Source organism: Lynx canadensis, chromosome B3 (assembly GCF_007474595.2).
Source record: "Lynx canadensis isolate LIC74 chromosome B3, mLynCan4.pri.v2, whole genome shotgun sequence".
NCBI classification, from domain to species: Eukaryota; Metazoa; Chordata; class Mammalia; order Carnivora; family Felidae; genus Lynx; species Lynx canadensis.
The window spans coordinates 102284890-102301557 of NC_044308.2; the positions used below are offsets into that span (position 1 = coordinate 102284890).

General features: G+C 39.8%; 1 protein-coding gene across 2 annotated transcripts; it reads left to right on the forward strand.

The window, feature by feature from the left end:
- Nucleotides 1–1567: 1567 nt before the first annotated feature.
- MAPK1IP1L (mitogen-activated protein kinase 1 interacting protein 1 like) lies at nt 1568–16668 on the forward strand. 2 transcript variants are annotated; one of them, XM_030319164.2, is made up of 5 exons: nt 1585–1728; nt 3598–3699; nt 9640–9661; nt 10349–11053; nt 12280–16668. In XM_030319164.2, exons 3-5 carry the CDS (start codon nt 9644–9646, stop codon nt 12289–12291), a joined length of 735 nt encoding a protein of 244 aa, XP_030175024.1. In that variant the 5' UTR covers nt 1585–1728; nt 3598–3699; nt 9640–9643; the 3' UTR covers nt 12292–16668. The 2 variants fall into 2 exon arrangements, with proteins under 2 accessions (XP_030175023.1, XP_030175024.1); XM_030319163.2 differs by lacking the exon at nt 3598–3699 and having other exon boundaries at nt 1568–1728.

Sequence of the window (16668 nt, forward strand, 5' to 3'; positions counted from 1 at the left end):
AAAGGCTTTGTGTCTTGTTTTTAAAACATTGTATATCCTGACTTAGCACATTCAACTTAAAATCTGAAAAAAATTTAAAAATCTATATTACACATTTTCTAATTTATAATACACTTTCCATCTTTGGTGTGTCAGTTTGGGTCTTCCAGAAGCAGATGCCAAGATATTAAAGGTGCAAGATTTATTGGGGAAAACACCTATGAAGAAAGAAAGTGTGGAAGTCTTCATACCACTTTGCAAGTCTGACATACATGAAAGAAATTCGAAGGTTGGGTAGGGTGGGCTTCAGACTGCAGGACAGTTGTGAAAAAGCTAAATGGGGATTTAGTTTCTCAGCAAAGGGTGCCTGTGGGAGCCCACATGGGACAGGAACGGTCTAGCTCTAGAACTCTCACTATGCTGTTATTGGCTGGGAGCATGGGAAAACGAGGCTGTCACTCTGATATGTGACCTGGACCAAGGTGAGATGAGGCACTCGACTTGGGCACAAAAATTTTCTGACCAAAAATCTCAGTAATGAAAAGCAGTATTTCAATGCAACATTTTTAAATCAGTTTTTCAAAAAATTCTAATGAAAAAAAGTTAAAATTTTAAATAAAGTAGTTTTGCTGACTTCCTGACTCAGACTTCCTTATAGCTCCATAAGGCACTTAATTTACTGACTCCTGAGGGCAGGGCAAGTGGTTCACGCTAATACCATTTTACATAGACCATTTTCCCTGTTTAAAAATAAGTCTTCCCTAGGCTTAGGTATTTGCATTTTCTCTATTACTCGTTTTTCAGTATGAGAAGTGTGTGTACTGGTGGAGCATACTCAGGAAACCTTAGTTTAGGTAGTTTCTAGTAAAGTGCCCCTCCCCAGTGACCCACTATGGGGTTACACAAAGCAAAATGTTGTAAAGATGTTGCACACTTCCAATATGTTTTGATATATGTATTATATATACATATTATATATACTGCATACTATATAATTATGGCATCTTCATTACTCGCTAGCAGTTTCCTTGATGGCTGGGGAAATGTGTCAATCATCCTTCAGACGTGACAGTAAATAGGTAAAAGGTTTATTCAGAGATGAACATGTGGCGAGGAGAGCCATTGATCAGGAAGAAGCTGCAAAGACAGCTGGTCTTTTAGTTAATATCAATTGTCAAGCCATTTGTAAACGTCTTCTCTTTCCTGTTTTGTTCCTTTAGCTCTCCCCAATTTTGGCCCCTGGGCCGGTATCCCCTAATTGGGCTGCATCCACACCCAGCCAGCTTCGAGGCCCGAGTGTATAAATCTAAGCATAGGAAACCCAGAATCTGACCTCAAGCCACTCCAGGAAACAAGTTAGCAATTTCCGCCACGCTACTCAAAACGTCACTGGCTACAGAAATTTCCACCGAGTGCTCAGAATTCCGGAAAACCAGGGAGCTTTCCTCCCGCCCACCAAAAGAAAGCTGCACCGCCCCGCCGGGCAGGCTGCAGTGCCGCAGGGAGCCTGCGGGAGGCGCGCGAGGCCCGGCCCGGCCCAGCCCCGGTAGGAGGGGAGAGCGCGAGCGGGGGCGGTGCGCTCGCCGCTTCCTGTTCCGGCGCCAGGAGGAGCTGCGCGCTGTTAGTGCTGCCGCTGCTGCTGCCGCTGCCGCCACTGCCGTCAGTCAGTTCGCGCTCGGTTCTTCCGCACCCGGTTCGCTCGGACCCATCGCCGCTTGTAGACTTTACTGCGGTGTCGGATCTTGCTGGGTGAGGCTGCTTCGGCGCTAGGGGGATCATTGAGGGGAGGAAGGGAGCTTGCTCAAGCGAGAGGCGGGCGTGGTAACAGAGGTACCTCGAGTCGCCTCTTCGGGGGCTGGGAGTCAGCGTCTGCCCGCGCCATCTTCCTACGGGCTGCCGATTGCCCCCCAAAACCCCCCAGGGAGAAGGCGTCGGAGGCAGGTCACGTCGCGCCCGACGGGTTTCTCCGCTCTTGACGTCAGGATCGGTTTGGGGGCGGGGCGGCGAGCGGGCCCGGCCCCTCCCCCACCCCTTCCCTGGCGGCGCGACCCGCTCGGAGGCCGGTTCGCTCCGGTTGATCCCGGACTCCCTTTGTTCGTTTGGTCCTAAAGGGCTCCGGGCTCTCACCTCTTGGGCCCGACCCCCACCCCGATTCATTAGTGTCTAATAAAACGGGAGAGATAGGCCTGAATAGAGTCTTGGAGGAATCTGGCACTTGTTTAAGATTATCCGCAATGTGACAACGTTCTGGTCATTACCAAAGGGCTTGATGGCAAATACATTCGATGAACACACAGGACAGAAGCCGTGAGAAGTGCTGAGTTCTGTGATACTGTTTTTTTAGGATTTAGGAGCTTATGTTACGCTTGGAAGCTTGTATATAGCTAAAACCATTTCCTCTTTGAAAATCAAGAGCAGTGCTTTTACTGGATAAAATTTTTAACGTTGACGCTTCACACCATACTAACCTGCCCGAAAAAAACTTTTCGTGGCATTACTGCTAAAGAAATAGCACCCTTACACCTGATGATTGTAAAGGCCTGTCTTGAACACGAACCTTCACTACAGGCCAAGGTAGCCTTCAGAAGTCTTTGGGAAGTTCTTTGTTCGGCTGTATTCATTGGGCTGGAAGAACAGAAATTTTTCTTGGTACTGGTGTCTCTGAACCTCCCATTCAAAACTAGTTTGTCTTCAAAACTTGAGTTGGGTTGTGTATGTTAGAACGTTCTTTTCCTCTCTCCAGGAGGAACGGAGACCCATTCCTTAACTACAATCCTTGGGGCCAGTGTGTTTTGGAATTGAGAAATCTTTGGATTTTCTCTTCAGATCTTAGAGAATAAGGTGCATAGACAAGAGATCTCACCCCCGCAAAGTCGGGGCAGCATCCCTAATCCAAATTAATATTTGTGTAGCTATAGGTGTGCTACACTTTATGGAAACTATAAATATCAAGTCCGGTTTTGCCACCAAGTAAGTTTTATGCCAAACTTGGGAATGTTTCTTTTATTTTCGTAAGTTTCTGACTTGAGAAGCGCAGATAAAGGTTTGCGGACCTAGAGTAGCGAGTGTAAAAGCTAACGTTTGTTGAGTTTTCCTTGTGTGCCAGAAAGTGACCGGGAGATTTATTATGTAAGTCCCAGGGCAGGTCTGTGAGGTTGATATTATTCCTGCTTTTACCTCTGACGTTTGGAGAGGTCAAGCTGTGTAGAGCCAGCCAGTGAAGAGCTGCAGTTATATGTAGGCATTTGTAACTCTTTTAACCTGTGCTAAGCTATATGCCTATGTACGCAGGAAGAGGAGGTGGCCACCCACTATTTTTCGAGCGCTGTTATTATAGGCACTTGATTTATGAGTCCCGTTTAGTCTTTCACATCACTGGCCCGTTCTTTATAGTTGAAGAAACGGAGGGTCACTCAGGTGAGCTGAATGTGACTGAGACATTCAGACCTCAGACTAAAGGCCCTCTAAGACTTCTGTTCCTCCCCTTTCTGTATTCCAACCAGTCTGAACTGCTTACACTTCCCAGGGTGTACTCTTCAGCTTTTCCGCAGTTGGCTCTTCTCCTAGGGCCTGTCCCACCATTCCCTACACCCAGCTCTTTCTTCATTGTTCTTCCAGGCTGCAAAGGAACTGCCTCTCAGGATTCTTCCCCTGAGACTCCCTTCCTTGATTCCTTTAGGAGCTCTTTGAGGTTCTCTCGGTGCCCTGTGCTTACCTGAGGTAAGGTAGTTACTGTTTAAAGGGTAGTTCTCCACCACACTGTGAATTCCTTAAGCATTTATTCCACACAGTACTATTCACTTTCCCAAAGCCCAACAAAGTGCTTGGTATGTATGTTCCAGACAGAAGTATCCAAGGAAATGTAGAAAATATGGCTGACATAAGGACCCAGTTCCTTGAGTTGCCAAATGTAAAATAGAATGTATCTGATAAAAAGACCAATACTAAAAACAATGATGTATTTTAACTCAAAATTTGTATTTTCGGTATATTACTGTCATCTCCCCCCGTACGAAACAAATCAGTGCAAAAGTCCTGATTTTTCTTAGTTTCTTCTCATTTTCATTTTACATGTCTGTAGTACTTCATAGATTATTAAATATGCTACTTTTTTTTAAGTTTATTCATTTATTTTGAAAGAAAGAGAATGTGAGTGGGGGAGGGTCAGAGAGAATTCCAAGCATGCTCCCTCAGCACAGAGCCTGATGTGGGGCTCAGACCCGTGAGGTGTTTGTGAAATCATGACCAGAATCAGCAGCTTAACTGACTGAGCCACCCCGGCACCCCTAAATATGTTACTTTTAATTATCTGTGAAGTAGTCAGGATTTAACAACTGTTTTGTGGATGATAAATGGTCTCTGGTTAAAGTTTGCCTTAGTCAAAAGACTTATTCAAAAGGATTGACGTCTAGGTTTCATAACTGTCTACTCCTATACTCTTTATCACTACATCACAGTTTGATGGCCCTTTGAAATATTCCTTGTTGAGTAGTCACTAGTAAGTAATTTATGGAGTTCCAACTTTTAAAAAATTTTTTTTTTTTCAACGTTTATTTATTTTTGGGACAGAGAGAGACAGAGCATGAACAGGGGAGGGGCAGAGAGAGAGGGAGACACAGCATCGGAAACAGGCTCCAGGCTCTGAGCCATCAGCCCAGAGCCCGACGCGGGGCTCGAACTCACGGACCGCGAGATCGTGACCTGGCTGAAGTCGGACGCTCAACCGACTGCGCCACCCAGGCGCCCCTGGAGTTCCAACTTTTTAAAACCTTGTGATTGGACTGCTATTTTACTCTAAAAGCCATGAGTTACAGAAATATTTTACTCTTCTAGTATATGTCAAAAGAAATTTTGTACTGTTTTAAAATTACTAATCTCAGGATGCCGAGGTGGCTCAGTCAGTTAAGCATGTGACTTCGGCTCAGGTCATGATCTCACGGTTCGTGAGTTCAAGCCCTGTGTCTGGCTCTGTGCTGACAGCTCAGAGCCTGGAGCCTGCCTCATAGTCTGTGTCTCCCTCTCTCTTGGCTTCTCCCCACCCTCTCAAAAATAAATAAACATTTTTTTAAAATTTGTTTAATAAAATTATAAATCTTGGGGCCCCTATGTGGCTAAGTCACTTAAACATCTGACTCTTGAACTTAGCTCAGGTCATGATCTCACGTTTCCTGAGTTCGAGTCCCTCGCTTTCAGTGTGGAACCTGCTTGGGATTCTCTCTCTCTCTACCCCTCCCCTGCTCATTCTCTCTCTCTCAATCTCAAAATAAATAAACCTCGAAAATAAAATTACTATTCTTGCTGCTTCAAAAATAAAATTAGTATTTTTCAGGTGATGCATAGATCCTGCCATAAAGTAGTAATGGAAAGTTTTAGAAGTAATAGCTTTAGAGTAATCCCAAAAGAGAAAGAGTGGAAATCTTTCTTGATTATAAACTTTTGGGGAGGAGTAGGAAGGCCACTTCAAGGTTACATTGGCCTCATCTTAATAATTAGCATAATCCAGGTATTTGGGAATAGATTTTTAGAAAATCTAGATTTTTAAAAATGATGTAACTCTTCTCACATTCAAACACTAATGTCCAACTCTATTTCTTACCTTTTTACAATGAAAGTATTCTCCAAAGAGTAAATTAGGCTGTTTCCCATTAATATGAACACTGCAGGGGAGCCTGAGTAGCTTAGTCAGTTGATTCTGACTCTTGGTTTTGGCTCAGGTCATGAACTCACAGGTCATGGGTTTGAGTCCCTCATTGGGCTTCGTTACTTTAATCACAAGATTTGAGAACCTACAGGATGCCTGGGTGGCTCAGTTGGTTGAGCCTCTGACTCTGGATTTTTGTTCCGATCTTGATCCCAGGGTCTTGGGATCAAGCCCATGTGGGGCTCCACATGGATCCTCTCTCTCTTACATATAAGAATATAAGATTCTTATATGTATTCTCTAAAAATATACATACATATATAAAGATTCTTGGAGCGCCTGAGTAGCTCAGTAGGTTAAGCTTCCAACTCTTAATTTCGGTTCAAGTCATGATCTCACGGTTCATGGGTTCGAGCCCCACGTCAGCTCTGCGCTGGCAGGGCAGAGCCTGTTTGGGATTTTCCCTCTCCCTCTTTTTCTGCCCTTTCCCTGCTTGTGTGCACTTAACTCTCTCTCAAAATAAATAAACATTAAAAAAATTAGTTTTTAAAGCTTAATAATTAAAAAAAAAAAAAGATTCCAGTACCTCCTTTATCTTCCAGGGTTTAATTTTTAACTTCAAATTTGGAAAGCCAGAGTTGCTGGGAAAGGAGTAATTCTGAAGACCCATATAGCAAGACCACATGAAAATGAGTGGATTGCTTTGTTCCCCTCTCCAGAATTAATGTGAACTTTGATACAGAACCATTTTGTTTCAGAAAGGCTCATCCTATTTAAAAAGTGTGTTAGTCTTATTTATATAGACTAAACTTTTCATGCAATGAAAAGTTTCTTCAGGTGTTAGTCCTAAGAATTTACTATTGTGTGATGTGCTATTTTAGTATAAAACAAACCTTAACATGGGAGTGAATGGATAATTGTATTTGCTCTACGTTCAAGATGTGTTTTTTGACATTCTGGATAAATAGCAAGGTTATAGCAGTTCTGACTTAGGCTTCATATACTTTTTATCATTCCTCACAACTAAGAATACTAAAAAACAAAACTCTCAGAATGCAAGGATGGCTCAATATTAAGCAATTTTTATATGTAATTAACTAAGTTGATGGCTTAAAGGAGAAAAACTGAAATCAACTCATTAGATGTCAAAAAGATCTGAGGAAATTCATGTCTTCCCTAAATGTTTTTTTCTCTAGCAAAATGGAAATAAATAAATCTAGCAACATAGGCATAGACTTCTTTAATTTTTTCAAATCTCAAACTAAAATTGGGAATTTTACTTAAACATTAGAGGCGTTTTGAGAAGAGTTGGGAACAAGAAGACCACTGTGCTCACTATCACTATTTAACATTTCATTGTGAAGTTTAGCTAACACAAAGGAGAAAAGAAGTTAGTTTGGAAAGACAATGTAAAATTATTCTTTTGCAAATGGCATAATTCTTTACCTGAAATCCCAGAGAATCAGCCGAGTCAGGAATAAAATAATTTAGTAATATCACCACTTACAAAATTAATACACTAAAATTTAAAAAGTCTTAAATAGGGGCGCCTGGCTGCCTCAGTAAAGCATGCAACTCTTGATACTGGAGGTGTGAGTTTGAGCCCTACATTAATTAAAAAACATAAAAACAAAAAAACAAGCTTAAAAAACTATTGACAAATGACAATGATGGGAACTAGGAAGACATACCTTGTTCTTGAATGAAAAGTTTTGATGTTTTGAATATATTGCATGTTCCCTATATTAATCTGTAAATTTAATGCAATTCCAACCAAAACAGCAGCGAATTCTTCTTATTTATTTTTCTAAATGATCTGGAAAAAATAAACAATATTCAGGAAAATCTGGGGTGGGGAGTGAACAGTAACAACAGGTCAACTTACATTAAAAATTTGTTAAAAATATAAAGGTACTGAAATTAAGATGGAATATTATGGTGCAGATCAGTAGAAAATATCAGATTTCACATTATCTGTGGGAAATAATGGAGGCTCTATAGCCTAGTGGTTAAAAGCCTTGGCTCTGGAATCAGACTGTACTGGAGTTTGAACCCCTTTCTACCTGCCACTAGCTCTGTACCTTTAAGCAAGTTAACTTGATGAGCTTCCTCTTCTGAAGCTGTAAACTGGGCAAAAGAATTTTGCATCTATTCAATGAGATCACCTATGTAAAACACTTTTAGCAGAGTGCCTATTCATGGTAAACACTGTGTAGGTATTTGTTGTTAGGAAGTATTTGTTGCTCATAGTGGCAGTAGAATGTATTAAGGGTAACTGTCATATCCATTGAGAAGAGATAGATTATACAGCAATTATTGCTTGAAAGAAAAAAAGATTTTTTAAATTTTTTTTTTAAATATGAAATTTATTGTCAAATTGGTTTCCATACAACACCCAGTGCTCATTCCAACAGGTACCCTCCTCAATACCCATCACCCACCCTCCCCTCCCTCCCACCACCCATCAACCCTCAGTTTGTTCTCAGTTTTTAAGAGTCTCTTATGTTTTGGCTCCCTCCCTCTCTAACCTCTTTTTTTTTCTTCCCCCCTTCATGGTCTTCTCTTAAGTTTCTCAGGATCCACATAAGAGTGAAAACATATGGTATCTGTCTTTCTCTGTATGACTTATTTCACTTAACTCCATCTACGTTGCTACAAAAGGCCATATTTCATTCTTTCTCATTGCCATGTAGTATTCCACTGTGTATATAAACCACGATTTCCTTATCCATTCATCCGTTGATGGACATTTAGGCTCAGAAAAAAAGATTTTAAATGAAACCATATTACTACTGTTACGAAGCACAGGTAAATTTTTTGTCTCACGTTTCAGAGCTAATTTCCTTACAGTTTAACAAAGCGTTAAAAAGATTTACTACTAAGTTGTAAAATTATCAAAGGCAAAAGAGTACATACTATCTTACTCTGTTCATTGTGAAGTTAAAGAATAGGCAAAAACTAAGAAAATGATTGCTGAGTGGAAGGAGGAGTTGATTGGAAAGTTAGCATGAGTAAATCTGTAGTGAAGGAAAATGTCTGTGTCTTTCTTGGTTAATGGGGCATGTATAGTTGTCAGCTTGTTGACCTGAACACCTCACATCCCATGCATCTTATTGGGTATTAATTGTACTTCCCTTTTAGAAATTGACAAAAGTGGCCCAAGGACATGAGCAAATTCACAAAATAAATTTATTCTGATTTGGGCATGAAATTTAAAAGCAGCTCTACTTTCCACTTAATTCTAAAGATGTAAGTTGAAACAACAAGGTGGCAGTTATTAACTTGCCCTAATTAAAAACTGTTTACAATTTAAAAAATATCCCGGGCGCCTCAGTGGCTCAGTTGGTTGCACGTCCGACTTCAACTCAAGTCATGATCTTGCAGTTTGTGAGTTCGAGCCTTGTGTCGGGCTCTGTGCTGAGAGCTCAGAGCCTGGAGCTTACTTCGGATTCTGTGTCTCCCCCTCTCTCTGCCCCTCCCATGCTCATGCTCTGTCTCTCTGTCTCTCAATAATAAATAAATGTTAAAAAAAATTTTTTTTTAAATATCCAGTGGTGAAGAGAAGTTTAAAAAGATAGTGTAAATTTGCAAAGGACTCTAAAGTGTCATGACCTTTATAAAAGGTGGATTTTAGATAGCCTTACCTGCTGACTATAAATTTCACTTCTAGTACTTTTTCCTGGTGACAGATTCACAAGGATATGTGTTCAGAAGTGTTCACTGTATCATCGTTTTAAACCGCTCAAAATGCAAATGACCTAAACCATCACCAAAATGAGAGTGCAGATCACTTTTTTATATTGGGGATCACTTTTATATGACGTGCAGCCAGTAAACAGGGACGACATTTGTAAAACCACATGAAGTGCTATGGAAGTTTTCCCTATTAAAAAAAAAAGAAAAAAGACATTATATACATGATTAAGTAAAAGTGGTATATGCAGAGAAAGTTCCTCACAGGATATACAAGAAGTGGTAAGCACTGGTTTTGAAGTATTCTTTTTTTTTTCTTTCTTTAGGAAAATGTCTGATGAATTTTCGGTAAGTTGATACATTTATCCTTCATAAGGTTTTTGACTCTTGAAAAAATGACATAGTTCTAACTATGGACCTCAAGTCTTTTAATTTGAAAGAGATGCTTTGTGTGATTCTTGCTGGGGGCAGGAGGCACATGTGATTTTAATAGATGATTTGCCTTTATTGAGTTAGATATAATATGTTTGAAAATTTGTATGTCTCTTTATGAATCCTTAAATTAAAAAATTTAAGAAGTGTTGTTACTTGTGTTCTCTAGTAACTTGGCAATGTTAATAATAGCATTTATTGGATATTATATACACCAGACACTGTGTTAAGGATATTACATGAACTATCTTATTTAAGCCTCAAGTTAATGCTAAAGTTTTTTGTTTGTTTGTTTGTTTTTAATGAGGAAACTAAAGCTCAGAGAGGGTATGTAACTTGTTTGCTGTAAAGCCAGGATTCAAACCCACGGTATTTTGATTTATCATATTTAGAAAATTTGATCTTCTCTAAGGAATTTGCATTGTGAAGTTGGGTTTATATTAAATGAATTGTTTTTAAACTGAGCAGCCTGCCTTTTGAAGATGTTCTACAGGTTTATAATCCCTGATTCTGTAGCTTACTGTCCTTTATGGGTATATAATCATGTTTGACATGGCTCATCCCTGAAGAAGATTGATAAGACATGCCTGTTTTGTATTCCAGTTGGCAGATGCGCTACCTGAACACTCCCCTGCCAAAACCTCTGCTGTGAGCAATACAAAACCTGGCCAACCTCCTCAAGGCTGGCCAAGTTCCAACCCTTGGAATAACCCAAGTGCTCCACCTTCTGTGCCATCTGGACTCCCACCAAGTGCAACACCCTCCACTGTGCCTTTTGGACCAGCACCAACAGGAATGTATCCCTCTGTGCCTCCCACCGGACCACCTCCAGGACCCCCAGCACCCTTTCCTCCTTCTGGACCATCATGTCCCCCACCTGGTGGTCCTTATCCAGCCCCAACTGTGCCAGGCCCTGGCCCCACGGGGCCATATCCTACACCAAATATGCCCTTTCCGGAGCTTCCAAGACCATATGGTGCACCCACAGATCCAGCTGCTGCTGGTCCTTTAGGTCCATGGGGATCCATGTCTTCTGGACCTTGGGCACCAGGAATGGGTGGGCAGTATCCTACCCCTAATATGCCATATCCATCTCCAGGGCCATATCCCGCACCTCCTCCCCAAGCACCAGGGGCAGCACCACCTGTTCCGTGGGGCACTGTTCCACCAGGAGCCTGGGGACCACCAGCACCATATCCTGCCCCTGCAGGATCATATCCCACACCAGGACTCTATCCCACTCCCAACAATCCTTTTCAAGTGCCTTCAGGACCTTCTGGTGCTCCACCGATGCCTGGTGGCCCCCATGTGAGTTAAATTTATTACTTAAAATGCACTAATAGTCACATAAACACAACTGAAAGATTACTTGCCTCCAGTTTGAATAGATTAGAAAGCTTATAAAACTTTTTAAGAGAAGGGGTGTGTGTATATGAGATAAGAGTACATTTCAAGCTTGAGATAAAGCATTGAAAAGAATAAAACCTACGTATTCTTGGTACTGAAATTAGGACAATTTCCCAAAGATCCCCAAAGACTTTGTAATGTAGTAAGCAATGTCCTTAACATCTTTGAGGTAAACTCAGGTGCATTTCATTAGACTTCTTTTTTTTTTAAACATTTCTCAATCATGTTTTATAGCATCACCACAAAGTACAGTTCAGTAAAAACAATCTTGGTCTGACTTGATACAGAGAGCGATTTTTAGAGAATCTAAGGCAGTGAATATATAACGTTGCCTGTTCTTCCTGTAACTCTCCATAATGTTTCTCAGCCAGAGTTTTGTTAGGTCCTCGGCAGCATTGAGATCGATATTATATCACTATTCTGCATTGTCAGTTACAGGTAATGCTTCATGCTTTACTGTCAGCCAAGCCAGAGTAGTAGGGTTGACATCTTAGTTGGAGAACCTGTCTTGGGCATATGACCAAATAGAAAAGCAGCCCACTTCCTCCCGGAAGGAAGCCAAGTGAATCTTCAGAGTCCTGATTCTCATTAGGGGAAAAAAGTCAACTTACTCTTAACAAAATAATCAGATCTCCAACTAGATTAATCAAATATCCACCTCAACTGTAAAGGAAAAAGAATCTTTTTTCTTTTTTATAATTTTTTAAAGTTTATTTATGAGACACACTCACACACATGAGTGGGGGAGGGGCAGAGTGAGAGAGAAAACACAGAATCTGAAGGAGGCTCCAGGCTCTGAGCTGTCAGCCCAGAGCCTAACACAGGGCTTGAACTCCCAAACCATGAGATCATGACCTGAGCTGAAGTCAGACTCTTAACCAACCGAGCCACCCAGGTGCCCCAGAAAAAGAGTCTTAATAAAATGCTCCCAAAACTCACTTTCATTAGTATAAATTCTTGCTATATGTATTTTCTTTAAAATTTTTTTTGCAAATTGTAGCCAAAATAAATGAGATGACTTGCTGTTTGGACTTATTAAGCAATACGTTTATTTTAAGCCACAGCAAGGAGTTGTTAAATTCCACTTACAAAATCTAGAGGTTTACTTTTTCTTTTTTCTATTGCAGTCTTACCATTAAGTTAATGGATGAAGAGAGGACGCTTTGCTTTTTGAAGTACATATGTATGCACATGAATGCATACATAAAAATTGGTGGTTTCACTGTTCTTAGAGGGCATTCATGAAAGAACAACTCTTGCACCTCTCAGAGAAGATATCTGCCTCTTGTAACTTGGATGTATAGTACATCTGATGGATACAATCAGATAAAAATGTAAAAGTAAATCATTCAAATGTGATTTTTATTTGGTTTTTATGGAACGCTAAAGTGATGAAGTATATTGAATAGCTCTTTGATACAATTTGTCTAAAACAAGTTTTTGATTTGTTTAAATTATGAAACCACACACTTAAAACTCTAAGATGATGTGGATTATTGTTAGAATCTGCAACCTCATTGGCAAATTATTTCAAATATTTTTCTATAATCACTTTTTCCCCTAAATAAACACACTTTGAAAACAATCACATTGTCATAATTTAAACAAATGATGCCTCTCAACATCTTGAGCTGCCCTGTCTACAGGATGACCAAATCTGGTCCTCTTGAGGTTGTAGTTTGGATGTATGTTTTAAAGCTATTGGTAATTATTGTCTGATGTTGAGTTCATTAGCCAGGCAGTGTTTGCTTTTGTCCTTGATCTTTTAGTAAAAACTTGTCTTTCATTTTGAGTTCCACCTGATTTGCTTCATTGTTAACCAGATGGGTCACACATGTCTAAAATCTGCCATGTATGAAAACTTTTTTCTTTTTAATGCAGGCCAACATGTGTGTAAATTATTATTAGAGAATTAGCGATCTCTGTATTACTTTGGAATAGATTTTGAGATGTCAATATTGCTTTGGAAAGAACTCAAAGAAGGAAATAATTCTCTCTGTCTTGAACCTCAAGCCAGAGGAAGCCCTGGAAATTGCTTCATAGTGACAACTTGCATTCCCACAAAACGCTCTTCTACCCAGACCCTTCCAGGAAGATGGCTCTCCCTCAGTTCTTGAAGGAGCACATCCCTTAGTTTCTCTCTGATTCAGAAAACTGGCACACTCTAGGGGTCTAGTGTAAACACGTAAAGCAGTTACGTTTCAAGAACTTCAGTCATTTAGACATGACTGTTCTCTTTGTACAAGCGTGATCAAAATGTGTCTGTGTCTTTCGGAGTCTGGTTAAGCCGGGTCATGGTCTCTTGCATAGTTTCCTGCATCTGTCTGTAAAGTGCTTAAGGCTAATTGGTCAGTTCTGTATTTGTTGACAGGTAAACAGAATTGAGTGCCATCCTTCACAACTGTCCTCTAGTTCTAACACTGAAAATAATAAGTGTAGATCTCTGCAGTTGAGTTGAAAGCAGTGTGACTGTTGCTTAAATAAGTGTAACCACCAAAATAGCCTAAGTAGTTTTTTGGCACCTTATCTTTAAATCAGATTCTTAGATTCTTAGAACGATGTTATTTGTCAGATAACATTTTGAAACTTTGAATGTATCCGTCGGGTTACTAAAATATGTTGTGAATTTCTTGACTAGTATAGGAGAGATTTATGTTAGAGCTCTTGTTTTTGCTTAGAAATGAGATATTTAGTAGTTTGTTTCTCTTATAGTTGAAATGTCAAGAATGCCAAATGCTGCCAATTTAATGGTTTGATAGCTACCTCCTTTTAAGAAAGCAAGATGGTCATCTTTGAGAAGAACATTCAGTGTTTAAGCTCCTTTTTAAGTAGATGATAGAGTCAAGCTTTCAGAATTGAAACTGAATTGTTTAGATATTTTCAGACTGGGGAATGTCGTTAGACAGCTCTTACATAGTGGCACAAGCGGTCTTTTTTTTCTTCCCCTTGCAAGGCAATCTGCGACTATCTACAACACTGTTGGAATCTTTTGTCAAAGTAGCCTCCCATTTACAAGGCAGGAGCCTTAGGTATTTTAGCTTAGGGATCGGGCAACATCCTGTCAGCTAACTGGAGGAATAAGACGGGAAAAGTGAGATAGCAAAAATCTCCTTGTGGTTATTTTGGTTGTGCTACATTGGGGTAAGTTGACAGCTCTGGCTTTAGATACAATATTTAACACTAGAGGATGATGTTTGACTGAAACAAGTGGCAGCATGTTTGGGAATCTGTCATTGCGGAGTCTGTTTATTAGAGGAGAAAATCTGCTAAAGGATTGGGAAGGACCAGGAGCCTGAGATTTGGAATTACTACCCCCAATAAGTATATACATTTGGCTAGTAACCCATACTGCCCAGTGTGGCCATGACACAACACCTTTTCTTTGCTTTTCGAGGACTTTCCAACTAGTAGTTGGGAAATTTTTTTTTAACATAAGAATGGGAATGAAAGGGACTAGAATTTACTTTTATACTCCTTTTAGCTTTTTAGAGCATTATTTCTCAACTTGGGAGAGTCTTCATTCTTGTGGGCACTCTGGGACAAAAACGTATTTTTAGGTTCAGGGTAAAGTTAAAAGCAGAAGTTATTTCAGTGGAGGAATGGGGGAAAGGTTGCGAGGAAGGTTTTTTTTCTTTACAGGGGAATAATGTTGCTTTCGAAACAAGTGCTAGGCTGGCATCCGTTTAGGGAGGAGACCGTTTCTTAGAAAAGTTTGCCTGGTCTTTGAAGGGAATACATGGTGTGGGATATGCTGGCACTTGGACTGTCTCAGAGCAAGAACTTTAAGACAAATTTGATGGAGATCATTGAGATGTGTTGAGGAATAGTGCTTCTGGAGTTGGAATCTTAGATTTTGAAATGTCGAACCTAAAAATGACAACAAAAAATGAAAATAAAGACCTTAGGTCCTTATCACACGTGCAGTTTCTCAAGAATCAAGGTTCCTTAAACGAGTGTGTGAACTACCTTGGCTTGTCCATACTGGACTTAGCCTGACACCTTTTCATGCTTTTGAAGATGGCTGTTTACAAGTCTGACTCCACAGCCCTGTTTTGTATAAAGTAATGCATCGATTATTCAGGAGTAGACAATACATTTGTTTTAGTTACCCCAGGGCCTCCTTCTTTCTGCCTTGTTTTTAGTGTTTATTGTTTTCAGTAGAGAATAGTAAAAGGGGAGAGAAGAAAGGGGGTGACTTTTTGGCCTTGGTCTGGCACACCACTACAACAGAATATTGGCATAGAAGTCAGTTTTGCCCATAAAATTTTACCTCACAAATAATTCGCTACATATCGTACTCAAACGTACAGCTTTTGAAACTATTGGTATAGATGAACGAAGCCCTACTCAAGTCTCAATTACAATACTGTGCCTGGTTTGCATATCAATTAGTTGCCTATACTTCTAAGTGATGAGTGCCAATGTCTTCCTTCCTCACCCTGAATAATCTAGTGCTAGATTTATAAAATGCCAGGGTTATAAACCCTGGAAATTAAAGCTAAGCACAGACCTGCAGGTGTTGGTTTTTGAAAAACAAGGTTAGAATCAGATGAATCACACTGATATATGTACTATGCATAGAAAGTAAAGGGTGACTTTCAGGGAAGACTATAATTTAATCTTAAGCAATATTTAGTATTGAAGACAGACCCTTTTTATTTTCAGAATTCTGCCAAGTAAAAGAAAAATTGTCAATAAAATAATCAGTATTAAAGAAATGCCATGCAAGCTTCTGGCTATAGAAAACACTGAGAACTGCATTCATTTAAGAGACACTTCAGTGTCTGTTCCCGGTGCTTTGCCAGATTCCAGAGATACAGAGATGAAAGAGAATGCCTGTCCTGCAGAGGCTTACAGTCTAGGGGTGGCATTGGAAAATTCAGTAGTGCACCCATTTTTGGTTTACCTAGATAAACATTTTAATTTGCCACTGGTGGAAATTATAGAACAGCCTTTGGACATTTTAAAGAGCAAAGTATGGTATACCTTTTTTTTTTTAAGTAAGAAATTAATGTTTTTCAAGATCGTAGTGTTTGTCAGTGCAGCTATTCATGTGTGCAAAGTAACGGGACGTTTTTCCTCTTCAATTCCTCCCTGGATGAAGGCACTTAAACTGCCTGTCCCTGGTTAGCAGATACTGATTTGTTGCCATTAAGTAAACTTGACTTCTTATGCGTGCTCTATAAAAAGGTTTTTTTTTTGTATTTTTCTTAATATTGTGATTTTTTTTTAAGTTGACTTAATAATGACAAATTTAATGTATGTAATTGTCTATGCATTTTAAGTTAAACTGCCTACAATGTGATTTGAGACCTAGACATTTGTTTGTATTATGAACTGTAAGCAATCTGTTTGAAACGTTAGGTTTATCACCTGCTGCTGTATTTGTAAACAAAGACATATGTTGCTTTAAGAAGTAATTATAATTAGGAATAGTCTATGGATGTGATACTTGATATTTTTTAAGATAAACTTGTTTGCTTTTGTGTATTATACCAGAAAACTTTTTTAAAAAA